Source organism: Salmo salar, chromosome ssa04 (assembly GCF_905237065.1).
Source record: "Salmo salar chromosome ssa04, Ssal_v3.1, whole genome shotgun sequence".
Classification (NCBI taxonomy): Eukaryota; Metazoa; Chordata; class Actinopteri; order Salmoniformes; family Salmonidae; genus Salmo; species Salmo salar.
The window spans coordinates 8,998,954-9,026,663 of NC_059445.1; the positions used below are offsets into that span (position 1 = coordinate 8,998,954).

Here is a 27,710-nt window from a genome sequence, read left to right on the forward strand (position 1 = left end):
TGAAAATGTAAGACCTCATCTGACCCTGAGAAAAGAGGAACAGATGAATGAAAGAGAGAGAAACAAATAGAGATATGGGTGAAGGACGTAGATAAAGAGGAGCGTGGGAAAGACATTCGGTTCATTTGTTTCATCTGCATTTTGGATAATGGGCTCCATGTAGTTAAGGCCCAATGCAGATGTTTTTATCTCAATATCAAATCATTTCTGGCTAACGATTAGGTGCCTTACTGTGACTGTTTTCAATTAAAATGGTAAAAAAAAGAAACAAAAATAGCTTCTTAGTAAAGAGCAATTTCTCAAGCAAGAATTTTGCTAGGACTGTCTGGGAGTGGTCTGAGTGGGGAGGGGAAAACTGAAAACGAGTTGTTATTGGCAGAGAGGTTTGGAACTCTCTTTCTGATTGGTCTATTAACTAATTTACCGCCTGGTGATGTCACCAGGGAGGTCAAAACTCCATCCCACCAAACAGCTCTTACACTAAAAGGGCATTATCATCACTTTCACAATTTCTCAGTATTATTCCAACCTCGTAGCGTGTAAATATACACTGAGTGTACAAAACATTAAGGACACCTTCTTAATATGGAGTCGCACCCCCTCCCCTTTGCCCTCAGAACAGCCTCAATTCGTCAGGCATTGACTCAACAAGGTGTCGAAAGCGTTCCACAGGGATGGTGGCCCATGTTGACTCCAATGCTTCCCACAGTTGTGTCAAGTTGGCTGGATGTCCTTTGGGTGGTGGACCATTCATGACACATGGGAAACTGTTGAGCGTGAAAAACACAGCAGTGTTGCAGTTCTTGACACAAACTGGTGTGCCTGTTACCTACTACCATACCTGGTTCAAAGACACTTAAATCTGTTGTCTTGCCTATTCACCCTCTGAATGACACACACACACACACACACACACACACAATCCATGTCTCAATTATCTCAGGACTTAAAAATCCTTCTTTAACCTGACTCCTCCCCTTCATCTACACTGATTGAAGTGGATTTAACAGGTGACATCAATAAGGGATCATAGCTTTTACCTGGATTGACCTGGTCAGTCTGTCATGGAAAGAGCAGGTGTCCTGAATGTTTTGTACACTCCGTGTGTGTGTGTATATATATATGTATATTATATATATATATTATATATATATATATTATATATAATATATTATATATATTATATATATATATATATATATATATATATAAAAGGAAAATCATGTTTTTTACTGCACTGAGCCTTTAAGGTCAAATGTGTTAGTGCCTATGTACTGTAGGTGAAGCAGGCCATGTGTTAGTGAAGATCTCCTTTATGTAGGGCTTTATGGAGGTGTACAACGCTGTGTGGAACTATCTGAGTGCAGACATGCTAGTGTGTCTGCGTCACAGGTGGTTGGTGGCTCCTTAATTGGGGAGGACGGGCTCATGGTAAATGCTGGAGCGGAATCAGTGGAATGGTATCAAACACATCTAACAAATGGTTTCCAGGTGTTTGATGCCATTCCGTTCGCTCCGTTCCGGACATTATTATGAGCCGTTCTCCCCTCAGCAGCCTCCACTGGTCTGAGTGTGTACATGTGTGTGTCTGAGTGGGTACATGTGTGTGTCTGAGTGGGTACATGTGTGTGTCTGAGTGGGTACATGTGTGTGTCTGAGTGGGTACATGTGTGTGTCTGAGTGGGTACATGTGTGTGTCTGAGTGGGTACATGTGTGTGTCTGAGTGGGTACATGTGTGTGTCAGTGTGTCTGAGTGCGTACATGTGTGTGTCAGTGTGTCTGAGTGCGTACATGTGTGTGTCTGAGTGCATACATGTGTGTGTCAGTGTGTCTGAGTGGGTACATGTGTGTGTCTGAGTGCATACATGTGTGTGTCAGTGTGTCTGAGTGGGTACATGTGTGTCTGAGTGGGAACATGGGTGTGTCAGTGTGTCTGAGTGCGTACATGGGTGTGTCAGTGTGTCTGAGTGCGTACATGGGTGTGTCAGTGTGTCTGAGTGCGTACATGTGTGTGTCAGGTATATATGGTGGATTACACCTATGGTATCCAGTTGCTGTGTGTGTAATAATGAGTGGTTCTCTCTCTCTCTCTCTCTCTCTCTCTCTTTCTCTCTCATACTCTCTGTCACTCTCTGTCTCTCTCTCTCTCATACTCTCTGTCTCTCATACTCTCTGTCTCTCATACTCTCTCTCTCTCTCATACTCTCTGTCTCTCATACTCTCTCTCTCTCTCATACTCTCTGTCTCTCTGTCTGTCTCTCTCTGTCTCTCTTGCTTTTCTTTCATTCAAGGTTTAGGGTTGTACACTGGTCATTCACTCTCTGACTCACTCATTGTTCCAGGTGTGTGTGTCAGTAGGACAGCTGGGAATTGTGTTAATGCATTGTAGATAAGCTGGGGCTCAAACGAGACTAAACCTTCTCCACAGTGCATTTCTACCTCACAATAACCGTCACGTTGCACAGCCAGCGGCCTCGTACAGCTTACTGTAGTATTAATAACCTCACTGACTGGTTACTGTCTCCATCTCCATTCAGCTCAGGCCTGGTCATAGGTCTAATAGGCCATTCAGCACTTAACATGACCCCTGTGTGTGTGTCAAGTTGTCAACAACACTGACTTGAGGTCAGACTGGATCTACTGTAAACTCTTAGAGAAGAAGAAGCTACCTAGAACCATAAGGGTTGTTCAACTGTCCCCATAGGAGAACCCTCTGAAAACCATTTTTGGGGTTCCAAGTGGAACCTTTTTCACCACCAAAGGGTTCTTCCTGAAAAAATCTATACAGTTACATATGGGGATATCATTTTTGACGATGTATTGTTGTTTTGACAATATTAAATATATATATATATATATATATATATATATATATATATATATATATATATATATTATATATATATTTTACCCCCTTTATTCCCACAATTATGATCTTGTCTCATCGCTGTAACTCAAAGGTGGAGTCATGTGTCCTCCGAAACATGACCCGCCTAACCACCCTTCTTAACACCCACAGTCCCTATGGGACCTCCTTGTAATACAGACTGGGATCAAACCCGGGTCTGTAGTGACGCCTCAAGCACTGCGATGCAGTGCCGTAGACCACTGCGCCACTCAGGAGGACCTCGCAATGTTATTTTAGCGCCAGCTGCCTCAACTCCAGGCGTCTTCCTACATAGCTTGTTCTTGTTCTCCATCTCCTTTTTCAATAGGGAGACATTTTGTTCTCATCACTTTCATTTCCATGACTGATTTTAAAACTCATTTTCTCATGGCTCCCTCTTGTACCTCCGCAGCAGACATGGTGAGCAATGTGTTTGGAACATCGAATTGCAATGAAATCACAGTAGCGAATCGCAATACATTTAGAATCGTGAGAATTGTAATACATATGGTATCATGATAATATTGTATCGTGAGGTCCCTGGCGATTAGCAGCCCTACACACACACACACACACACTCACTCACTCACTCACTCACTCACTGTGACACCTGCAGGGAGGGTTAACCAAAAGCCTCTTAGCTCCAACTCAAAGCTTGTTAAGGCAGAACCCTGAACCGGAAGCTACAGATGAGGATGATGATGACAGTCACCTGCCACCAGTCCCTTTCACTGTCTTCCTGTCTGTCTGTCTTCCTGTCTGTCTGTCTTCCTGTCTGTCTGTCCTCCTGGAACCGTTAGGTAGTGGCTAGTGGACCCGTTAGGTAGTGGCTAGTGGACCCGTTAGGTAGTGGCTAGTGGACCCGTTAGGTAGTGGCTTGTGGACCCGTTAGGTAGTGGCTTGTGGACCCGTTAGGTAGTGGCTAGTGGACCCGTTAGGTAGTGGCTAGTGGACCCGTTAGGTAGTGGCTTGTGGACCCGTTAGGTAGTGGCTTGTGGACCCGTTAGCTAGTGGCTAGTGGACCCGTTAGCTAGTGGCTTGTGGAGCTTTTAAACTGGGTTAAGGCTAGAGATATACAGTGGGGGGAAAAAGTATTTGATCCCCTGCTGATTTTGTACGTTTGCCCACTGACAAAGAAAGGATCAGTCTATAATTTTAATGGTAGGTTTATTTGAACAGTGAGAGACAGAATAACAACAAAAATATCCAGAAAATATGTTAGAAATTGATTTGCATTTTAATGAGGGAAATAAGTATTTGACCCCCTCTCAATCAGAAAGATTTCTGGCTCCCAGGTGTCTTTTATACAGGTAACGAGCTGAGATTAGGAGCACACTCTTAAATGGAGTGCTCCTAACCGCAGCTTGTTACCTGTAAAAAAGACACCTGTCCACAGAAGCAATCAGTCAATCAGATTCCAAACTCTCCACCATGGCCAAGACCAAAGAGCTCTCCAAGGATGTCAGGGACAAGATTGTAGACCAACACAAGGCTGGAATGGGCTACAAGACCATCGCCAAGCAGCTCGGTGAGAAGGTGACAACATTTGGTGTGATTATTCGCAAATGGAAGAAACACAAAAGAACTGTCAATATCCCTCGGCCTGGGGCTCCATGCAAGATCTCACCTCGTGGAGTTGCAATGATCATGAGAACGGTGAGGAATCAGCCCAGAACTACACGGGAGGATCTTGTCAATGATCTCAAGGCAGCTTGTACCATAGTCACTAAGAAAACAATTGGTAACACACAATTCCGTGAAGGAGTGAAATCCTGCAGCGCCCACAAGGTCCCCCTGCTCAAGAATACATATGCAGGCCCATCTGAAGTCTGCCAATGAACATCTGAATGACTCAGAGGACAACTGGTGAAAGTGTTGTGGTCAGATGAGACCAAAATGGAGCTCTTTGACATCAACTCAACTCGCTGTGTTTGGAGGAGGAGGAATGCTGCCTATGACCCCAAGAACACCATCTCCACCGTCAAACATGGAGGTGGAAACATTATGCTTTGGGGGTGTTTTTCTGCTAAGGGGACAGGACAACTTCACCGCATCAAAGGGACGATGGACGGGGCCATGTACCGTCAAATCTTGGGTGAAGACCTCCTTCCCTCAGCCAGGGCAATGAAAATGGGTCGTGGATGGGTATTCCAGCATGACAATGACCCAAAACACACAGCCAAGGCAATAAAGGAGTGGCTCAAGAAGAAGCACATTAAGGTCCTGGAGTGGCCTAGCCAGTCTCCAGACCTTAATTCCATAGAAAATCTGTGGAGGGAGCTGAAGGTTCGAGTTGCCAAACGTCAGCCTCGAAACCTTAATGACTTGGAGAAGATCTGCAAAGAGGAGTGGGACAAAATCCCTCCTGAGATGTGTGAAAACCTGGTGGCCAACTACAAGAAACGTCTGACCTCTGTGATTGCCAACACGGGTTTTGCCACCAAGTACTAAGTCATGTTTTGCAGAGGGGTCAAATACTTATTTCCCTCATTAAAATGCAAATAATTTTATAACTTTTTTGACATGCGTTTTTCTGGATTTTTTTGTTGTTATTCTGTCTCTCACTGTTCAAATAAACCTACTATTAAAATTATAGACTGATCATTTCTTTGTAAGTGGGCAAATGTACAAAATCAGCAGGGGAGCAAATACTTTTTTCCCCCACTGTAATGGCATGTTATCATAGTATTTACTAGCCGACTGGCTGGTTAATAGTGGACATTATTAAACTGCTGTGTGGTGACCATGAACTCAGCTGTGGTGTTGTCACTACATACCATCTATAACTATTATTACTATACTACCATCACTACATACCATCTATAACTATTATTACTATACTACCATCACTACATACCATCTATAACTATTATTACTATACTACCATCTATAACTATTATTACTATACTACCACCACTACATACCATCTATAACTATTATTACTATACTACCATCACTACATACCATCTATAACTATTATTACTATACTACCATCACTACATACCATCTATAACTATTATTACTATACTACCATCACTACATACCATCTATAACTATTATTACTATACTACCATCACTACATACCATCTATAACTATTATTACTATACTACCATCGATAACTATTATTACTATACTACCATCTATAACTATTATTACTATACTACCACCACTACATACCATCTATAACTATTATTACTATACTACCACCACTACATACCATCTATAACTATTATTACTATACTACCATCGATAACTATTATTACTATACTACCACCACTACATACCATCTATAACTATTATTACTATACTACCATCTATAACTATTATTACTATACTACCATCACTACATACCATCTATAACTATTATTACTATACTACCATCTATAACTATTATTACTATACTACCACCACTACATACCATCTATAACTATTATTACTATACTACCACCACTACATACCATCTATAACTATTATTACTATACTACCATCACTACATACCATCTATAACTATTATTACTATACTACCATCTATAACTATTATTACTATACTACCACCACTACATACCATCTATAACTATTATTACTATACTACCACCACTACATACCATCTATAACTATTATTACTATGCTACCATCACTACATACCATCTATAACTATTATTACTATACTACCATCTATAACTATTATTACTATACTACCATCACTACATACCATCTATAACTATTATTACTATACTACCATCTATAACTATTATTACTATACTACCACCACTACATACCATCTATAACTATTATTACTATACTACCACCACTACATACCATCTATAACTATTATTACTATACTACCATCACTACATACCATCTATAACTATTATTACTATACTACCATCTATAACTATTATTACTATACTACCACCACTACATACCATCTATAACTATTATTACTATACTACCACCACTACATACCATCTATAACTATTATTACTATGCTACCATCTATAACTATTATTACTATACTACCATCACTACATACCATCTATAACTATTATTACTATACTACCATCACTACATACCATCTATAACTATTATTACTATACTACCACCACTACATACCATCTATAACTATTATTACTATGCTACCATCTATAACTATTATTACTATACTACCATCTATAACTATTATTACTATACTACCACCACTACATACCATCTATAACTATTATTACTATACTACCACCACTACATACCATCTATAACTATTATTACTATACTACCACCACTACATACCATCTATAACTATTATTACTATACTACCATCGATAACTATTATTACTATACTACCACCACTACATACCATCTATAACTATTATTACTATACTACCACCACTACATACCATCTATAACTATTATTACTATACTACCACCACTACATACCATCTATAACTATTATTACTATGCTACCATCTATAACTATTATTACTATACTACCATCTATAACTATTATTACTATACTACCACCACTACATACCATCGATAACTATTATTACTATACTACCATCTATAACTATTATTACTATACTACCACCACTACATACCATCTATAACTATTATTACTATACTACCACCACTACATACCATCTATAACTATTATTACTATGCTACCATCACTACATACCATCTATAACTATTATTACTATACTACCATCTATAACTATTATTACTATACTACCATCACTACATACCATCTATAACTATTATTACTATACTACCATCTATAACTATTATTACTATACTACCACCACTACATACCATCTATAACTATTATTACTATACTACCACCACTACATACCATCTATAACTATTATTACTATACTACCACCACTACATACCATCTATAACTATTATTACTATACTACCACCACTACATACCATCTATAACTATTATTACTATGCTACCATCTATAACTATTATTACTATACTACCATCACTACATACCATCTATAACTATTATTACTATACTACCATCACTACATACCATCTATAACTATTATTACTATACTACCACCACTACATACCATCTATAACTATTATTACTATGCTACCATCTATAACTATTATTACTATACTACCATCTATAACTATTATTACTATACTACCACCACTACATACCATCTATAACTATTATTACTATACTACCACCACTACATACCATCTATAACTATTATTACTATACTACCACCACTACATACCATCTATAACTATTATTACTATACTACCATCGATAACTATTATTACTATACTACCACCACTACATACCATCTATAACTATTATTACTATACTACCACCACTACATACCATCTATAACTATTATTACTATACTACCACCACTACATACCATCTATAACTATTATTACTATACTACCACCACTACATACCATCTATAACTATTATTACTATACTACCATCGATAACTATTATTACTATACTACCACCACTACATACCATCTATAACTATTATTACTATACTACCATCTATAACTATTATTACTATACTACCATCACTACATACCATCTATAACTATTATTACTATACTACCATCTATAACTATTATTACTATACTACCATCACTACATACCATCTATAACTATTATTACTATACTACCATCTATAACTATTATTACTATACTACCACCACTACATACCATCTATAACTATTATTACTATACTACCATCACTACATACCATCTATAACTATTATTACTATACTACCATCTATAACTATTATTACTATACTACCACCTATAACTATTATTACTATACTACCACCACTACATACCATCTATAACTATTATTACTATACTACCATCACTACATACCATCTATAACTATTATTACTATACTACCATCTATAACTATTATTACTATACTACCATCTATAACTATTATTACTATACTACCATCTATAACTATTATTACTATACTACCACCACTACATACCATCTATAACTATTATTACTATACTACCATCACTACATACCATCTATAACTATTATTACTATACTACCATCACTACATACCATCTATAACTATTATTACTATGCTACCATCTATAACTATTATTACTATACTACCATCACTACATACCATCTATAACTATTATTACTATGCTACCATCTATAACTATTATTACTATACTACCATCTATAACTATTATTACTATACTACCACCACTACATACCATCGATAACTATTATTACTATACTACCATCTATAACTATTATTACTATACTACCACCACTACATACCATCTATAACTATTATTACTATACTACCACCACTACATACCATCTATAACTATTATTACTATACTACCACCACTACATACCATCTATAACTATTATTACTATGCTACCATCTATAACTATTATTACTATACTACCACCACTACATACCATCTATAACTATTATTACTATACTACCACCACTACATACCATCTATAACTATTATTACTATACTACCATCTATAACTATTATTACTATACTACCACCACTACATACCATCTATAACTATTATTACTATACTACCATCACTACATACCATCTATAACTATTATTACTATGCTACCATCACTACATAGTATGCACAGTATGTAAACATGCAGTATAGTTGTCTATTTGAATGGTCACACAAAAGCAATGATGTCTTAGCTTTGGTGGGTCACAACACGAGGGAACAAAGCTCCCAGGCTCTGCCCTCCTGCCGTGTCCGTGTGGTTGCTACCAGCGACAGTAACTCACGGCTCTCAGAGCGACTGGCTAATTGCATGTCGGGAAGCAACAAATGAATAACAAACCCTGTTTGTGATGCGTGGCGGCACAGGAGGAACAGCGCAGGGAAAAAACTATTGTGTTCGATAATATTCGCCCATTATTGATACCACCCCCCCCCCCCCCCCCGTCAAAGCATGGTTAGTTAGCCTCATTTCCACAACCTCTGCTGTGGTGTAGCCTGTACAGTACCGTTTACACAGGGGAAGCTCTGTAGTTAATATAATACTAGTCATTTAAAAGACCAGGGCGGGTCGTGTCAAGACTGGGTTATGTTGTGGTCAAGTTTGTTGTTCATTATTGGGGATTTCCCAGTTCCCTGTGTGTGTGTGTGTGTGTGTGTGTGTGTGTGTGTGTGTGTGTGTGTGTGTGTGCGTGTGTGTGTGTGTTTCCATAAGTGGTTAGTCAGGGTGGTATTAGTCAATAGAGCCGGTGACGTGGTGAAGGTAATCCATGATCCTGTGTGTGTGATGTGATGCTGACTGTCAGTTCTGTGACGTCTCCTCTCTGAGGTCACTGGCCAGCAGATGGAAACTCATGGATTACATATATAAGACACACACACACTCGGTCCGATTCACACACTGCTTCTAGGACAGAGGGAGAGGAGGAGGTCTGTAGAGAGAAAGAACAGAAACAGTCCAGCTCAGAGAGACAGAATAAAGGTTTGCGTAGCAGCCAATTCAATCAGAGAGAGAGAGAGAGAGAGAGAGAGAGGGGTAAAGAGAAGTGGAACCTCTTCTTTAGCTTCTCATTGACACATCCCAAGTGGTTCTCTGTTCCCCTGGTGAAGAGAAAGGAAATCGATTCCTCCGTGATTTGTTTTCTTGACGTTTATTACTTAATTGATTGTGCCGGGGCTGACCTCTGTGGGAGAATGACAATCCTCACGTCCTTTATGTGAGTATCCATCCCTAGGAAAAACTGTGTGCTCGAGTGTGTGTGCGCGCACACACGCTTTTGTATGCGCTTTTGTTTGTGTGTGTGTGTGTGTGTGTGTGTGTGTGTGTGAGAACTGCTTCCGATTTTATCGACAATGTAGGATACCCAAGGACAACACACTCCGGGCATGATCAGATCGTCATATGATATCTCACTGCTCCGATATCGTTGACACTCAAAGGCTGTGTTGTCTGTGGTAAAAGTAGATGATCTGGGGAACTAGAGTATAGTACAATATCTTTGGTGTGAATGACACAGACGCTCTACCTGGACTCTAAAATGGTTGAGTAGCTATTGGCGCGTTCTAGAATCATCCAGAAATATGTCAAAGGACAAACAAAAGGTAATTGTCTGAATTACACCGTCAGAGCCGTATATAGCTGGAGGCATCCTACGTAGGCTCTGGGCAGGCGTAGCTCGCTGTGTAGGGAATAGGGCGCCACTTAGACCCAACCAGTGTTCTCTGAAACGTACCGGCTAGACAGAGGATATCTGGCAGTACCATCTATGGTATGAGTCCTTGACCCAGATCAGGAGACTGGCTTGTGGGCCATGCGCACACACACACAGAGAAACATCACAGGCTCTCACACACACACACACACACACACACACACACACACACACACACACACACAGAGAGAGACACCACAGGCTCTCACACACACACAGCCACACACAGCCACACACACACAGCCACACATGGAAATAGATTATTCTAATTTTATGGGCACACACACACAGGTCATTGGCTCCTGGACATTTTTTTGAATTGGTCACATGGAGCAGCTGGTCGTAGTAGGTGAGGTGTTGTTGCCAATAGAGATTACAGCTGGCCTGTGTACACCTCCTGAACGGCTACTTCCCAAATGGCACCCTATTCCCTACATAGTGCACTACTTTGGACCAGAGCCCTATACGTAGTGCGCTATCTATGGTGGGGTGCCATTTGGGACAGACTTCTCCACCTGTCTCTACTGTAGGTGGCTTGGTTAACGTCTTGTAATCACACGGACTAGGCTGGTCCCAACCCTGTGTGGGGGTCAGCAGTAAGCCTGCTGTATTTCTGTCTGTTAGTGTCAGGGAGGGTTTGTTTACTGCAAGTTGTGTAACAGCTGATCCTAGGTCAGCGCTGCAACTCCCAGAGTCTTCCCAGGCGTATGTTTGGTGAGATGTTAAGTGTGTAACCAGCGTGTGGTTCCCGTTGTGTTTCAGCGTGCCCACTGTCCCAGTGAAGAACCTCAGTGGGAACAGCCCGGTCCACCCAGCGCTGGCCGGTATCACGGGGATCCTGATGAGCGCTGCGGGGTTCCCTGTGTGTCTCACCCGGCCCCCCAAACTGGTGCTGCACCCCCCGCCCGTCAGCAAGAGGGACATCAAGCCCGTCCCCGGCCTGGGCCACTGCAGCCGCAAGACCACCAAGAAACAGGCCCGTAAAGGTACGATAGAACACACTATCCAACCAGCACTAATATATAGGCCTATACACACATACCTGTACCGGACACAGTCACACACACACATATGAACACACAGACACCCCTATAGACAACTTGATTACATTGTGTGGAAGATTTTTGCTCAACACACTAATATGTTCTCTCTCTCCTTATGTTTTCTCTCTTTCCTGTCTCTCTCCTGCTCTCTCTCCTGCTCTCCCCCTTATCCTATCTCTCCTCTCTCTCTCTCCTCTCTCTCTCCTCTCTCTCTCTCCTCTCTCTCTCCTCTCTCTCTCTCCTCTCTCTCTCTCCTCTCTCCAGGTAAGACAACAGAGGAGGTGGTGAAGCAGTATCTTCAGAAAGTCAGGATAGCACCAGAGGAGGTGAGACCTGTTCCCTCCAGTCATTGGTTAAGTCTGAAATGACACCCTATGCCCTATAAAGTGTCATACGTTTGACCAGGGCCATAGGGATCAGACAATAGGATGTCATTTGGGACGCAGCCATTATCATCACAACACATTATCTGTTGAAGGAAATGTGGGTAGCCAAGTACATATTTAAAGAAAGACCTGCACACTGCTCCGGCCTGTAACACTTTCATTTATTAACATTACCTATTGGCCAGTTAGCCTTCGTCAGCGTTTTCAAGAATTTTATTGAATGATTCCCACTCACCTGCAACAGGCTGACTCTGTGGCTGCTTTTCCTATTTTGGATAGCTAAGTACTTACAGGTTGGCTAAAGGATCCCTCCTATCTCCTCTTCTCCTCTCCTCAGGACTGTACCATCTGTATGGAGGCCCTCGGGGGGCCGTCAGGCTACAAGGGTGGTGACTTCATAGGTCGCCTGGCCCAGTGTGGGCACCAGTACCACCTCCAGTGTCTGGTGGCCATGTACAACAACGGCAACAAAGATGGCAGCCTGCAGTGCCCTACCTGCAAAACCATCTACGGCGTGAAGACGGGCAACCAGCCACCCGGGAAGATGGAGTACCACGTCATCCCCCACTCGCTGCCCGGCCACCCCGACTGCAAGACCATCCGCGTCATCTACAATGTCCTGCCTGGCATCCAGGGCCCAGAGCACCCCAACCCAGGCAAGCCCTTTACAGCCAGAGGGTTCCCGCGCCACTGCTACCTCCCAGACAGCGAAAAGGGACGCAAGGTAAGAACCTACGCTTTGACATATTCCATTGTAGCAGACACTGTTGTCCAGTACAAGTCAAAGGGATAGCTTTCTGGATTTTAGCCCAATCGTTGTCCTTTTAAAACCCGGAACGTTTTCCCTTGAAGTTATATCAGTATCGGGGGAACTTTGAAAGTTGAATTTATGGATTCGTCTCTAACCATCTCACCTCCTTCTTTCTCATCTCCTCTCCCTCCACGTCCTCTCCCTTTCTCCCTCCACGTCCTCTCCCTCTCTCCCTCCACGTCCTCTCCCTACACATCCTCTCTCCCTCCACCTGCTATCCCTCCACGTCCTCTCCCTCTCTCCCTCCACCTGCTATCCCTCCACGTCCTCTCCCTCTCTCCCTCCACCTCCTATCACTCCACGTCCTCTCCCTCTCTCCCTCCACCTCCTATCCCTCTACCTCCTCTCCCTCTCTCCCTCCACGTCCTCTCCCTCTACGTCCTCTCTACCTCCCCTCCCTCCACCTCCCCTCCCTCTACGTCCTCTCTCCCTCTACCTCCTCTTCCGCCACCTCCTCTCCCTCTCTCTCTCTCTCTCCCCCAGGTACTCAGACTCCTGCTCACTGCGTGGGACCGGCGCCTGGTCTTCTCGGTGGGCACGTCCAGCACCACGGGCGAGTCAGACACGGTCATCTGGAACGAGGTGCACCACAAGACGGAATTCGGCTCCAACCTCACGGGTCACGGCTACCCCGACCCTAGCCACCTAGACAACGTCCTGGATGAACTGAAAGCACAGGGCATCACCGAGGAAGAGGAGCAATGATAGGAGGAAGAGGAGGAGACAGGACGATTAATTAATTCAGACTCTACCAGCACTTAAATGGGGTGGCGGTTTGGTGTAGAGCGGAAAGTTCCAATTACATTTTGGAAGATTTTCTGAAGATGCTGATTGATTGGAGGGTCCTAGAGGTTTGAGAAATCACACAAGCACACAGCGGAGTGTTCGGTGTTTGTTTGAGTGATGGCACAAGAGAGAGGGAACGTGAGAGAGGGAACAAGAGAGAGAAATAGGCTCAGGCTTTGTTTAGATTTGACTGTGGTCAAAATGATGACTACACTGGTATAGTTAGGTACTAGCTAAATAAATGACAAAGAGTTGAGAGGCGGTACTAAGTTATTTACTAACTAATTTACACTACTAAAAGAAAGAGAGAGGAGAGAGAGAGAGAAAAGAATAGAAGAGATCAAGAGACTGAGGGAGAGAAAGGACAAAGATTGAGAGATGTGAAAGGGAGGGAAATTGAGAGATGTGAAAGGGAGGGGGAAGAGCCTTAAGAAAGGAGGAAGAGAATAGAGCGAGCAAACAAGAGAGAGATGGCAAGAGAATGTAGCTAGTATTAAATAGGAGTAGGGTAAATTAACTTAGAAATGGTACTACTTTAGCAGAGACACAGGAAGAGAGTAAGAGAAAGAAAAAGAGGGAGGGGGAGGGAGAAAGGTGAGAGAGACAGACGTGCCTATAGTAACCACCTGCTTGAATTTGATTATCAAGTGGCTTGTGCCCGTTGTGACTGTTTGTATGTGTAGTCAGACGCCACCTAGTGTCCACTCTACTGAAAATACATTCAAAACACTGAATGTGACGAACAAAACAAACAAATCACCCATTTCTTTTTATAATGATACTCCACTTATATTTGTATTATGAATGCATTGTCATTATTATCTTCATGTAACATCATTCCATGCGTCATACCTCTTTACATATATTTCAACGTTTTATTTTATACTCTGAATGATTTGAAGTCGTGGATGTTGTATGTTACGATACGATGGCAGTTAGCCCAGAAGATATATATGGTACTATCCATAAAACAACCTTGATGGGTACTGGATATGACTTCTTTCCCTTCCTTTTTACAATTCAGATAGTTGTTGATTCTGAACCGATGTCTTGCTGTTTGTACTGTATGTACCCGTTGTATGTATGGAAAGGGGGACATGTCAATAAAACGAGTGCTGCTTACTTTTATAAAGGAGACGAGCATTTGAGATTCACTGGGAAGACGCACTTGAGAAATTAGCCATGATATGAGCCGCCAGTGTTTGAAACCAGGTGAGAAGACACCAGGAACCCAGAACTTAAAGATTGGACAGGTTGTGGTGTGTTGGTGGGTGAGGAGGGAGTCCGAGAAGGAACATAATAGCCTGTGAAGAAGAACTGAGTTTTACCATTGCATTAATGATCAGACTAAAACCAATAAATACCTCACTATTATACAAACAACATCCGTAGCATATCCACACTCTAAAGGATATACAAAATGTCTGCCTCCATTTCATTGGCTGGATTGGCTTCAATGCAACTGATTGGGAGGGCAGTGTAATGACATTCTTGTGTAAAATGTCGTTAGAATGCATCTACCTCCTGCTGGTAAACAGTGTCTTTGGTATTGTTCCTTATGGAGACCCTATGCATCACCGGCCACCACGCCTGTCCGGTCTCAGAGTTGGGTCTATGAAGGACCTATTTATAAGTGTGTGTGTGTGTGTGTGTGTGTGAGCTCATGCATATAACGTATGCATGTCTTTATACATGACATGCGTTTTAATGTGTACTGTTTGTACATCAATGTGTTTTGAGGTATGATTCTGTTACTAAACAGCACACTTGGTCGCTTTTACCCCATTAATATCAAGATTCACTTTTCTGTTCTTTCTTTCTTTTAAATTGTCTGTTAGTTAGCTTTAAAAAGAAAAATAACAATAATAAAGTGTTAACAGTTGTCTTGATCAAATGGTATATTCAGCTCTTTCTCATTTTGTACATAAGCGTTGTTAGTGTCTGTCATTTTTTGGTCAAATCTTTCTTACAGTTGAGTTGACACGAGATTTTACTTTTCTTTTCATTGTATTTTCATTGTGAAAAGGAATTTGAAGATAGACTTTTTCTGACTGTATAATGTAATGTACTTTTATACCAAGCCGCTAAGGGTGGCCATCCCTCCTGGAGACCTACCTGGAGGCTTTTGTTCCAGCACTGCTTTACCGTTGCCTGACGACTCATCCTGAATTTAATTCTGCTTCTCTATCGATCACTCCATAGGGCAGGGATGGGCAACTCCAGTCCTCTGGGGCCATCCCTCGCAAACACAGCTGATTAATCTAATTGCGATGTAAACTGAAGATGAATTATTTGTGGCTTATTGGACTGTGTTAGCTGGGGCTAGGGCGAACACCAAAACGTGCACCCCTTGGGGTCTCGAGTTTGGGAAATGCTGGTCTAGGCCCAACCCATCTCAATCTACTAACAGTCTGCTCATCGGGGAACCTTGATTAGCGGAATCAGGTGTGGTATAGCAGGGCTGGAAAAAAGCCTGCATCCCCAGCTTTTCAGGGGGAGGGTTTGCCACCGCTTCCTTATGTCCCCTTTCCCCATTCAGATGACCCAGTTGTTCATCTTCTACTACAACCTCAAGTGTCTTTTGATGTGTACAGTCTTCACACAGCATCCCTTCATCGTTGTCCAATTGTTCGTTTGAGGGGAACATGAGAGGTGTTTTACCTCATTCTTGGTGAAGAGGTTGGGAAGTGATGCATAACAAAAAAATTTACATACACCAAAAACAATTGCTGGAATACGAATGATTAATACAAATAAAGAATCGAATGAAGAGTTGTTTGTTTTTTATTTTATTTCCTGTTCTGAAATATAGGCTGACTCATTGCACTGATTTGATCAGACAGATAACCCCTCTATTTGCCACATTAGGTAGTATGAACTGGCTGCACCCCAAAATTGAAAGTGGATTTTTCTTCTACTTCGCTACATTTGTGAACTCCCACTCAAAGCGTCGTGTTCAACTGCTGAATGTCTTTTAAACCTCGAAGTTGGCCTCTTTACTTTCACGGTATGAAGCTCAAAATAGATCTAATATATTTACTGTGTATTGCAATGTAGTTGGAGCCATATCAAGCCCTAGTTCTGGGATTGATTTGCATTTTTCGCACCAAAGTACGTGCATCTCTAGGAGACAGAACGCGTCTCCTTCCTGAGCGGTATGACGGCTGCGTGGTCCCATGGTGTTTTTACTTGCGTACTATTTTTTCTACAGATGAACTCGGTACCTTCAGGCATTTGGAAATTGCTCCCAAGGATGAACCAGACGTGTGGAGGTCTACAATTGTTTTCTGAGGTCTTGGCTGATTTCTTTTGATTTTCTCATGATGTTAAGCAAAGAGGCACCGAGTTTAACCTCTATGGGCTAGGTTGAATCCTTTGGCGCGTTATTCAAATATCTTAGATATGCTATTACTTCAATTTTTCAAAAATATGACTATTTTACACCATTTTAAAGATAAGACTCTCGTTAATCTAACCACACTGTCCGATTTCAAAAAGGCTTTACAACGAAAGCAAAACATTAGATTATGTCAGCAGAGTACCCAGCCAGAAATAATCAGACACCCATTTTTCAATTTAGCATATAATGTCACATAAACCCAAACCACAGCTAAATGTAGCACTAAGCTTTGATGATCTTCATCAGATGACAACCCTAGGACATTATGTTATACAATACATGCATGTTTTGTTCAATTAAGTTCATATTTATATAAAAAAACAGCTTTTTACATTAGCATGTGACTAGCATGTGACTAGCATTCCCACCGAACACTGCCGGTGAATTTACTAAATTACTCACGATAAACGTTCACAAAAAGCATAACAATTATTTTAAGAATTATAGATACAGAACTCCTCTATGCACTCGATATGTCCGATTTTAAAATAGCTTTTCGGTGAAAGCACATTTTGCAATATTCTCAGTAGATAGCCCGGCATCACAGGGCTAGCTATTTAGACACCCAGCAAGTTTAGCACTCATAAAGTCAGATTTAGTATAAGAAAAATGTTATTACCTTTGTTGTCTTCGTCAGAATGCACTCCCAGGACTTCTACTTCAATAACAAATGTTGGTTTGGTCCAAAATAATCCATCGTTATATCCAAACAGCGGTGTTTTGTTCGTGCGCTCTAGACACTATCCTAAAGGGTAAATAAGGGTGGCGAGCATGGCACAATTCGTGACAAAAAAATTCTAAATATTCCATTACCGTACTTCGAAGCATGTCAACCGCTGTTTAAAATCAATTTTTATGCAATTTTTCTCATAAAAAAGCGATAATATTCCGACCGGGAATCTGCGTTTAGGTGAACAGACAAAGGAAAAGAAAGCATTCGGTCAAAGCGGGCACGCGCGTAAGCCCATAGTACTCTGAGTGGCCACTTGCCAAAAGCGATAAAGTGTTTCAGCCAGAGCCTGCCTCGATATCGTTCAGCTTTTTCCCAGGCTCTGAGACCCTATGGAAGCCGTAGGAAGTGTCACGTTATTGCACAGATCCTGAGTCTTCAATAAAAAGAGCCAAGATGAAACACTACTTCTCAGACAGGTGTTCTTCGGCTTGCAAGGGTCCACCTTTTGACTCCAAACATAACAATGGTCATTATGGCCAAATAGTTCTATTTTTGTTTCATCAGACCAGAGGACATTTCTCCAAAAAGTAGGATCTTTGTCCACAAACTGCAGTCAGGCTTTTTTATGGCAGTTTTGGAGCAGCAGCTTCTTCCTTGCTGAGCGGCCTTTCAGGTTATGTCGAGATAGGACTCGTTTACTGTGGAGGTAGATACTTTTGGACCTGTTTCCTCCAGCATCTTCACAAGGTCCTTTGCTGTTGTTCTGGGATTATTTTGGGTTATCCTTCCCTGATGGTCTAGTGGTTAGGATTCGGTGCTCTCACCGCCGCGTCCGGGTTCGATTCCCGGTCAGGGAACTAGTCTTTGTTACTTGTGCAACCTGTCACACTGAATTTAGTAGGTAATCGCACATATGTACCACTTTAATTGCAAACTGATTTCCCCTGCATTATCCTTACCTTGTTTTCTAGTGGTGCACCAGTCCCTCCTGCAGCAAAGCACCCCCACAACATGATGCTGCCACCCCTGTGCTTCACGGTTGGGATGGTGTTCTTCGGCTTGCAAGCCTCCACCTTTTGCCTCCAAACATAACAATGGTCATTATAGCCAAATAGTTATATTTTTGTTTCATCAGACCAGAGGACATTTCTCCAAAAAGTAGGATCTTTGTCCACAAACTGCAGTCAGGCGTTTGGAAATTGCTTTGGAGCAGTAGCTTCTTCCTTGCTGAGCGGCCTTTCAGGTTATGTCGATATAGGACTCGTTTTACTGTGGATGTAGATACTTTTGGACCTGTTTCCTCCAGCATCTTCACAAGGTCCTTTGCTGTTGTTCTGGGATTGATTTGCACTTTTCGCACCAAAGTACGTTCATCTCTAGGAGACAGAACGCGTCTCCTTCCTGAGCGGTATGACGGCTGCGTGGTCCCATGGTGTTTTTACTTGTGTACTATTTTTTTCTACAGAGGAACTCAGTACTTTCAGGCGTTTGGAAATTGCTACCAAGGATGAACCAGACTTGTGGAGGTCTTCAATTGTTTTCTGAGGTCTTGGCTGATTTCTTTTGATTTTCCCATGATGTCAAGCAAAGCGGCGCCGAGTTTAAAGGTAGGCCTTGAAATACATCTACAGGTACACCTCCAATTGACTCAAATGATGTCAATTAGCCTATCAGAAGCTTCTAAAGCCATGACATCATTTTCGGGAATTTTCCACGCTGTTTAAAGGCACAGCCAACTTAGTGTATGTAAACCTCTGACCCACTGGATTTGTGATACAGTGAATTATAAGTGAAATAATCTGTCTGTAAACAATTGTTGGAAAAATGACTTGTGTCATGCACAAAGTACATGTCCTAACCGACTTGCCAAAACTATAGTTTGTTAAACAAGACATGTGTGGAGTGGTTGACAAACGACTTTTAATGACTCCAACATAAGTGTACGTAAACTTCCGACTTCAACTGTATGTACCATTTCAAATTGTAAACCGATTTGCACAGAAGTATCCTTCCATGTTGGTGTAGTGGTTAGGATTCGCCACTCTCACCGCCGCGGCCCGGGTTCGATTCCCGGTCAGGGAACTAATCTTTTGCGACCTGGTTTACTTGTGCAACCTGTCACAATGAATTTTGTCGGACATCGCACATATGTAGCATTTCAAATTGTGAACCGATTTGCTTTGGGTTATCCTTCCCTGGTGGTCTAGTGGTTAGGATTTGGTGCTCTCACTGCCGTGGCCCGGGTTTGATTCCCGGTCAGGGAACTAGTCTTTGTTACTTGTGCAACCTGACATACTGAATTTAGTAAGTAATCGCACATATGTACCGCTTTAATTGCAAACTGATTTTCCCTGCAGTGTCCATCCATTGTGTTCTAGTGGTGCACCAGTCGCTCCTGCAGCAAAGCACCCCCACAACATGATGCTGCCACCCCTGTGCTTCACGGTTGGGATGGTGTTCTTCGGCTTGCAAGCCTCCACCTTTTGCCTCCAAACATAACAATGGTCATTATGGCCAAATAGTTATATTTTTGTTTCATCAGACCAGAGGACATTTCTCCAAAAAGTAGGATCTTTGTCCACAAACTGCAGTCAGGCTTTTTTATGGCAGTTTTGGAGCAGCAGCTTCTTCCTTGCTGAGCGGCCTTTCAGGTTATGTCGATATAGGACTCGTTTTACTGTGGATGTAGATACTTTTGGACCTGTTTCCTCCAGCATCTTCACAAGGTCCTTTGCTGTTGTTCTGGGATTGATTTGCACTTTTCGCACCAAAGTACGTTCATCTCTAGGAGACAGAACGCGTCTCCTTCCTGAGCGGTATGACGGCTGCGTGGTCACATGGTGTTTTTACTTGCGTACCATTTTTTCTACAGATGAACTCGGTACCTTCAGGCGTTTGGAAATTGCTCCCAAGGATGAACCAGACTTGTGGAGGTCTACAATTGTTTTCTGAGGTCTTTGCTGATTTCTTTTGATTTTCCCATGATGTCAAGCAAAGAGGCACCGAGTTTAAAGGTAGGCCTTGAAATACATCTACAGGTACACCTCCAATTGACTCAAATGATGTCAATTAGCCTATCAGAAGCTTCTAAAGCCATGACATCATTTTCGGGAATTTTCCACGCTGTTTAAAGGCACAGCCAACTTAGTGTATGTAAACCTCTGACCCACTGGATTTGTGATACAGTGAATTATAAGTGAAATAATCTGTCTGTAAACAATTGTTGGAAAAATGACTTGTGTCATGCACAAAGTACATGTCCTAACCGACTTGCCAAAACTATAGTTTGTTAAACAAGACATGTGTGGAGTGGTTGACAAACGACTTTTAATGACTCCAACATAAGTGTACGTAAACTTCCGACTTCAACTGTATGTACCATTTCAAATTGTAAACCGATTTGCACAAAAGTATCCTTCCCTGGTGGTCTAGTGGTTAGGATTTGGCGCTCTCACCGCCGCGGCCCGGGTTCGATTCCCGGTCAGGGAACTTATCATTTGCGACCTTTTTACTTGTGCAACCTGTCACAAAAAATTTGGGCGGACATCGCACATATGTAGCATTTCAAATTGAGAACCGATTTGCTTTGGGTTATCCTTCCCTGATGGTCTAGTGGTTAGGATTCGGTGCTCTCACCGCCGCGGCCCGGGTTCGATTCCCGGTCAGGGAACTAGTCTTTGTTACTTGTGCAACCTGTCACACTGAATTTAGTAGGTAATCGCACATATGTACCACTTTAATTGCAAACTGATTTCCCCTGCATTATCCTTACCTTGTTTTCTAGTGGTGCACCAGTCCCTCCTGCAGCAAAGCACCCCCACAACATGATGCTGCCACCCCTGTGCTTCACGGTTGGGATGGTGTTCTTCGGCTTGCAAGCCTCCACCTTTTGCCTCCAAACATAACAATGGTCATTATGGCCAAATAGTTATATTTTTGTTTCATCAGACCAGAGGACATTTCTCCAAAAAGTAGGATCTTTGTCCACAAACTGCAGTCAGGCTTTTTTATGGCAGTTTTGGAGCAGCAGCTTCTTCCTTGCTGAGCGGCCTTTCAGGTTATGTCGATATAGGACTCGTTTTACTGTGGATGTAGATACTTTTGGACCTGTTTCCTCCAGCATCTTCACAAGGTCCTTTGCTGTTGTTCTGGGATTGATTTGCACTTTTCGCACCAAAGTACGTTCATCTCTAGGAGACAGAACGCGTCTCCTTCCTGAGCGGTATGACGGCTGCGTGGTCACATGGTGTTTTTACTTGCGTACCATTTTTTCTACAGATGAACTCGGTACCTTCAGGCGTTTGGAAATTGCTCCCAAGGATGAACCAGACTTGTGGAGGTCTACAATTGTTTTCTGAGGTCTTTGCTGATTTCTTTTGATTTTCCCATGATGTCAAGCAAAGAGGCACCGAGTTTAAAGGTAGGCCTTGAAATACATCTACAGGTACACCTCCAATTGACTCAAATGATGTCAATTAGCCTATCAGAAGCTTCTAAAGCCATGACATCATTTTCGGGAATTTTCCACGCTGTTTAAAGGCACAGCCAACTTAGTGTATGTAAACCTCTGACCCACTGGATTTGTGATACAGTGAATTATAAGTGAAATAATCTGTCTGTAAACAATTGTTGGAAAAATGACTTGTGTCATGCACAAAGTACATGTCCTAACCGACTTGCCAAAACTATAGTTTGTTAAACAAGACATGTGTGGAGTGGTTGACAAACGACTTTTAATGACTCCAACATAAGTGTACGTAAACTTCCGACTTCAACTGTATGTACCATTTCAAATTGTAAACCGATTTGCACAAAAGTATCCTTCCCTGGTGGTCTAGTGGTTAGGATTTGGCGCTCTCACCGCCGCGGCCCGGGTTCGATTCCCGGTCAGGGAACTTATCATTTGCGACCTTTTTACTTGTGCAACCTGTCACAAAAAATTTGGGCGGACATCGCACATATGTAGCATTTCAAATTGAGAACCGATTTGCTTTGGGTTATCCTTCCCTGATGGTCTAGTGGTTAGGATTCGGTGCTCTCACCGCCGCGGCCCGGGTTCGATTCCCGGTCAGGGAACTAGTCTTTGTTACTTGTGCAACCTGTCACACTGAATTTAGTAGGTAATCGCACATATGTACCACTTTAATTGCAAACTGATTTCCCCTGCATTATCCTTACCTTGTTTTCTAGTGGTGCACCAGTCCCTCCTGCAGCAAAGCACCCCCACAACATGATGCTGCCACCCCTGTGCTTCACGGTTGGGATGGTGTTCTTCGGCTTGCAAGCCTCCACCTTTTGCCTCCAAACATAACAATGGTCATTATGGCCAAATAGTTATATTTTTGTTTCATCAGACCAGAGGACATTTCTCCAAAAAGTAGGATCTTTGTCCACAAACTGCAGTCAGGCTTTTTTATGGCAGTTTTGGAGCAGCAGCTTCTTCCTTGCTGAGCGGCCTTTCAGGTTATGTCGATATAGGACTCGTTTTACTGTGGATGTAGATACTTTTGGACCTGTTTCCTCCAGCATCTTCACAAGGTCCTTTGCTGTTGTTCTGGGATTGATTTGCACTTTTCGCACCAAAGTACGTTCATCTCTAGGAGACAGAACGCGTCTCCTTCCTGAGCGGTATGACGGCTGCGTGGTCACATGGTGTTTTTACTTGCGTACCATTTTTTCTACAGATGAACTCGGTACCTTCAGGCGTTTGGAAATTGCTCCCAAGGATGAACCAGACTTGTGGAGGTCTACAATTGTTTTCTGAGGTCTTTGCTGATTTCTTTTGATTTTCCCATGATGTCAAGCAAAGAGGCACCGAGTTTAAAGGTAGGCCTTGAAATACATCTACAGGTACACCTCCAATTGACTCAAATGATGTCAATTAGCCTATCAGAAGCTTCTAAAGCCATGACATCATTTTCGGGAATTTTCCACGCTGTTTAAAGGCACAGCCAACTTAGTGTATGTAAACCTCTGACCCACTGGATTTGTGATACAGTGAATTATAAGTGAAATAATCTGTCTGTAAACAATTGTTGGAAAAATGACTTGTGTCATGCACAAAGTACATGTCCTAACCGACTTGCCAAAACTATAGTTTGTTAAACAAGACATGTGTGGAGTGGTTGACAAACGACTTTTAATGACTCCAACATAAGTGTACGTAAACTTCCGACTTCAACTGTATGTACCATTTCAAATTGTAAACCGATTTGCACAAAAGTATCCTTCCCTGGTGGTCTAGTGGTTAGGATTTGGCGCTCTCACCGCCGCGGCCCGGGTTCGATTCCCGGTCAGGGAACTTATCATTTGCGACCTTTTTACTTGTGCAACCTGTCACAAAAAATTTGGGCGGACATCGCACATATGTAGCATTTCAAATTGAGAACCGATTTGCTTTGGGTTATCCTTCCCTGATGGTCTAGTGGTTAGGATTCGGTGCTCTCACCGCCGCGGCCCGGGTTCGATTCCCGGTCAGGGAACTAGTCTTTGTTACTTGTGCAACCTGTCACACTGAATTTAGTAGGTAATCGCACATATGTACCACTTTAATTGCAAACTGATTTCCCCTGCATTATCCTTACCTTGTTTTCTAGTGGTGCACCAGTCCCTCCTGCAGCAAAGCACCCCCACAACATGATGCTGCCACCCCTGTGCTTCACGGTTGGGATGGTGTTCTTCGGCTTGCAAGCCTCCACCTTTTGCCTCCAAACATAACAATGGTCATTATGGCCAAATAGTTATATTTTTGTTTCATCAGACCAGAGGACATTTCTCCAAAAAGTAGGATCTTTGTCCACAAACTGCAGTCAGGCTTTTTTATGGCAGTTTTGGAGCAGCAGCTTCTTCCTTGCTGAGCGGCCTTTCAGGTTATGTCGATATAGGACTCGTTTTACTGTGGATGTAGATACTTTTGGACCTGTTTCCTCCAGCATCTTCACAAGGTCCTTTGCTGTTGTTCTGGGATTGATTTGCACTTTTCGCACCAAAGTACGTTCATCTCTAGGAGACAGAACGCGTCTCCTTCCTGAGCGGTATGACGGCTGCGTGGTCACATGGTGTTTTTACTTGCGTACCATTTTTTCTACAGATGAACTCGGTACCTTCAGGCGTTTGGAAATTGCTCCCAAGGATGAACCAGACTTGTGGAGGTCTACAATTGTTTTCTGAGGTCTTTGTTGATTTCTTTTGATTTTCCCATGATGTCAAGCAAAGAGGCACCGAGTTTAAAGGTAGGCCTTGAAATACATCTACAGGTACACCTCCAATTGACTCAAATGATGTCAATTAGCCTATCAGAAGCTTCTAAAGCCATGACATCATTTTCGGGAATTTTCCACGCTGTTTAAAGGCACAGCCAACTTAGTGTATGTAAACCTCTGACCCACTGGATTTGTGATACAGTGAATTATAAGTGAAATAATCTGTCTGTAAACAATTGTTGGAAAAATGACTTGTGTCATGCACAAAGTACATGTCCTAACCGACTTGCCAAAACTATAGTTTGTTAAACAAGACATGTGTGGAGTGGTTGACAAACGACTTTTAATGACTCCAACATAAGTGTACGTAAACTTCCGACTTCAACTGTATGTACCATTTCAAATTGTAAACCGATTTGCACAAAAGTATCCTTCCCTGGTGGTCTAGTGGTTAGGATTTGGCGCTCTCACCGCCGCGGCCCGGGTTCGATTCCCGGTCAGGGAACTTATCATTTGCGACCTTTTTACTTGTGCAACCTGTCACAAAAAATTTGGGCGGACATCGCACATATGTAGCATTTCAAATTGAGAACCGATTTGCTTTGGGTTATCCTTCCCTGATGGTCTAGTGGTTAGGATTCGGTGCTCTCACCGCCGCGGCCCGGGTTCGATTCCCGGTCAGGGAACTAGTCTTTGTTACTTGTGCAACCTGTCACACTGAATTTAGTAGGTAATTGCACATATGTACCACTTTAATTGCAAACTGATTTCCCCTGCATTATCCTTACCTTGTTTTCTAGTGGTGCACCAGTCCCTCCTGCAGCAAAGCACCCCCACAACATGATGCTGCCACCCCTGTGCTTCACGGTTGGGATGGTGTTCTTCGGCTTGCAAGCCTCCACCTTTTGCCTCCAAACATAACAATGGTCATTATGGCCAAATAGTTATATTTTTGTTTCATCAGACCAGAGGACATTTCTCCAAAAAGTAGGATCTTTGTCCACAAACTGCAGTCAGGCTTTTTTATGGCAGTTTTGGAGCAGCAGCTTCTTCCTTGCTGAGCGGCCTTTCAGGTTATGTCGATATAGGACTCGTTTTACTGTGGATGTAGATACTTTTGGACCTGTTTCCTCCAGCATCTTCACAAGGTCCTTTGCTGTTGTTCTGGGATTGATTTGCACTTTTCGCACCAAAGTACGTTCATCTCTAGGAGACAGAACGCGTCTCCTTCCTGAGCGGTATGACGGCTGCGTGGTCACATGGTGTTTTTACTTGCGTACCATTTTTTCTACAGATGAACTCGGTACCTTCAGGCGTTTGGAAATTGCTCCCAAGGATGAACCAGACTTGTGGAGGTCTACAATTGTTTTCTGAGGTCTTTGTTGATTTCTTTTGATTTTCCCATGATGTCAAGCAAAGAGGCACCGAGTTTAAAGGTAGGCCTTGAAATACATCTACAGGTACACCTCCAATTGACTCAAATGATGTCAATTAGCCTATCAGAAGCTTCTAAAGCCATGACATCATTTTCGGGAATTTTCCACGCTGTTTAAAGGCACAGCCAACTTAGTGTATGTAAACCTCTGACCCACTGGATTTGTGATACAGTGAATTATAAGTGAAATAATCTGTCTGTAAACAATTGTTGGAAAAATGACTTGTGTCATGCACAAAGTACATGTCCTAACCGACTTGCCAAAACTATAGTTTGTTAAACAAGACATGTGTGGAGTGGTTGACAAACGACTTTTAATGACTCCAACATAAGTGTACGTAAACTTCCGACTTCAACTGTATGTACCATTTCAAATTGTAAACCGATTTGCACAAAAGTATCCTTCCCTGGTGGTCTAGTGGTTAGGATTTGGCGCTCTCACCGCCGCGGCCCGGGTTCGATTCCCGGTCAGGGAACTTATCATTTGCGACCTTTTTACTTGTGCAACCTGTCACAAAAAATTTGGGCGGACATCGCACATATGTAGCATTTCAAATTGAGAACCGATTTGCTTTGGGTTATCCTTCCCTGATGGTCTAGTGGTTAGGATTCGGTGCTCTCACCGCCGCGGCCCGGGTTCGATTCCCGGTCAGGGAACTAGTCTTTGTTACTTGTGCAACCTGTCACACTGAATTTAGTAGGTAATTGCACATATGTACCACTTTAATTGCAAACTGATTTCCCCTGCATTATCCTTACCTTGTTTTCTAGTGGTGCACCAGTCCCTCCTGCAGCAAAGCACCCCCACAACATGATGCTGCCACCCCTGTGCTTCACGGTTGGGATGGTGTTCTTCGG

The 27,710-nt window shown here is 42.3% G+C and overlaps 1 protein-coding gene and 12 non-coding genes across 14 annotated transcripts in view; all 13 read left to right on the forward strand.

Moving 5' to 3' along the window:
- LOC106602234 (E3 ubiquitin-protein ligase DTX4) overlaps positions 1-16,912 on the forward strand; it is a 34,970-nt gene extending 18,058 nt beyond the window's left edge. For both annotated transcript variants that reach the window (XM_014194749.2, XM_014194750.2), the window contains exons 4-7: positions 11,879-12,102; positions 12,424-12,485; positions 12,883-13,269; positions 13,840-16,912. In XM_014194749.2, coding sequence (XP_014050224.1) covers positions 11,879-12,102; positions 12,424-12,485; positions 12,883-13,269; positions 13,840-14,061 — 895 coding nt within the window. In that variant the 3' untranslated portion in view covers positions 14,062-16,912. The remainder of the gene's footprint in view (positions 1-11,878; positions 12,103-12,423; positions 12,486-12,882; positions 13,270-13,839) is intronic.
- A 2,089-nt stretch (positions 16,913-19,001) lies between these two features.
- trnae-cuc (transfer RNA glutamic acid (anticodon CUC)) lies at positions 19,002-19,072 on the forward strand. The gene has a single exon. It is a non-coding gene; the product is annotated as a tRNA-Glu (tRNA).
- Positions 19,073-20,407: 1,335 nt separating this feature from the next.
- Positions 20,408-20,479, forward strand: trnae-cuc (transfer RNA glutamic acid (anticodon CUC)). Its single transcript has one exon. It is a non-coding gene; the product is annotated as a tRNA-Glu (tRNA).
- A 1,153-nt stretch (positions 20,480-21,632) lies between these two features.
- On the forward strand, positions 21,633-21,704 carry trnae-cuc (transfer RNA glutamic acid (anticodon CUC)). The gene has a single exon. It is a non-coding gene; the product is annotated as a tRNA-Glu (tRNA).
- A 109-nt stretch (positions 21,705-21,813) lies between these two features.
- On the forward strand, positions 21,814-21,885 carry trnae-cuc (transfer RNA glutamic acid (anticodon CUC)). The gene has a single exon. It is a non-coding gene; the product is annotated as a tRNA-Glu (tRNA).
- Positions 21,886-23,038: 1,153 nt separating this feature from the next.
- trnae-cuc (transfer RNA glutamic acid (anticodon CUC)) lies at positions 23,039-23,110 on the forward strand. Its single transcript has one exon. It is a non-coding gene; the product is annotated as a tRNA-Glu (tRNA).
- A 109-nt stretch (positions 23,111-23,219) lies between these two features.
- Positions 23,220-23,291, forward strand: trnae-cuc (transfer RNA glutamic acid (anticodon CUC)). The gene has a single exon. It is a non-coding gene; the product is annotated as a tRNA-Glu (tRNA).
- Positions 23,292-24,444: 1,153 nt separating this feature from the next.
- Positions 24,445-24,516, forward strand: trnae-cuc (transfer RNA glutamic acid (anticodon CUC)). Its single transcript has one exon. It is a non-coding gene; the product is annotated as a tRNA-Glu (tRNA).
- Positions 24,517-24,625: 109 nt separating this feature from the next.
- trnae-cuc (transfer RNA glutamic acid (anticodon CUC)) lies at positions 24,626-24,697 on the forward strand. Its single transcript has one exon. It is a non-coding gene; the product is annotated as a tRNA-Glu (tRNA).
- Positions 24,698-25,850: 1,153 nt separating this feature from the next.
- Positions 25,851-25,922, forward strand: trnae-cuc (transfer RNA glutamic acid (anticodon CUC)). Its single transcript has one exon. It is a non-coding gene; the product is annotated as a tRNA-Glu (tRNA).
- Positions 25,923-26,031: 109 nt separating this feature from the next.
- On the forward strand, positions 26,032-26,103 carry trnae-cuc (transfer RNA glutamic acid (anticodon CUC)). Its single transcript has one exon. It is a non-coding gene; the product is annotated as a tRNA-Glu (tRNA).
- A 1,153-nt stretch (positions 26,104-27,256) lies between these two features.
- trnae-cuc (transfer RNA glutamic acid (anticodon CUC)) lies at positions 27,257-27,328 on the forward strand. Its single transcript has one exon. It is a non-coding gene; the product is annotated as a tRNA-Glu (tRNA).
- A 109-nt stretch (positions 27,329-27,437) lies between these two features.
- On the forward strand, positions 27,438-27,509 carry trnae-cuc (transfer RNA glutamic acid (anticodon CUC)). The gene has a single exon. It is a non-coding gene; the product is annotated as a tRNA-Glu (tRNA).
- Positions 27,510-27,710: the final 201 nt, after the last annotated feature.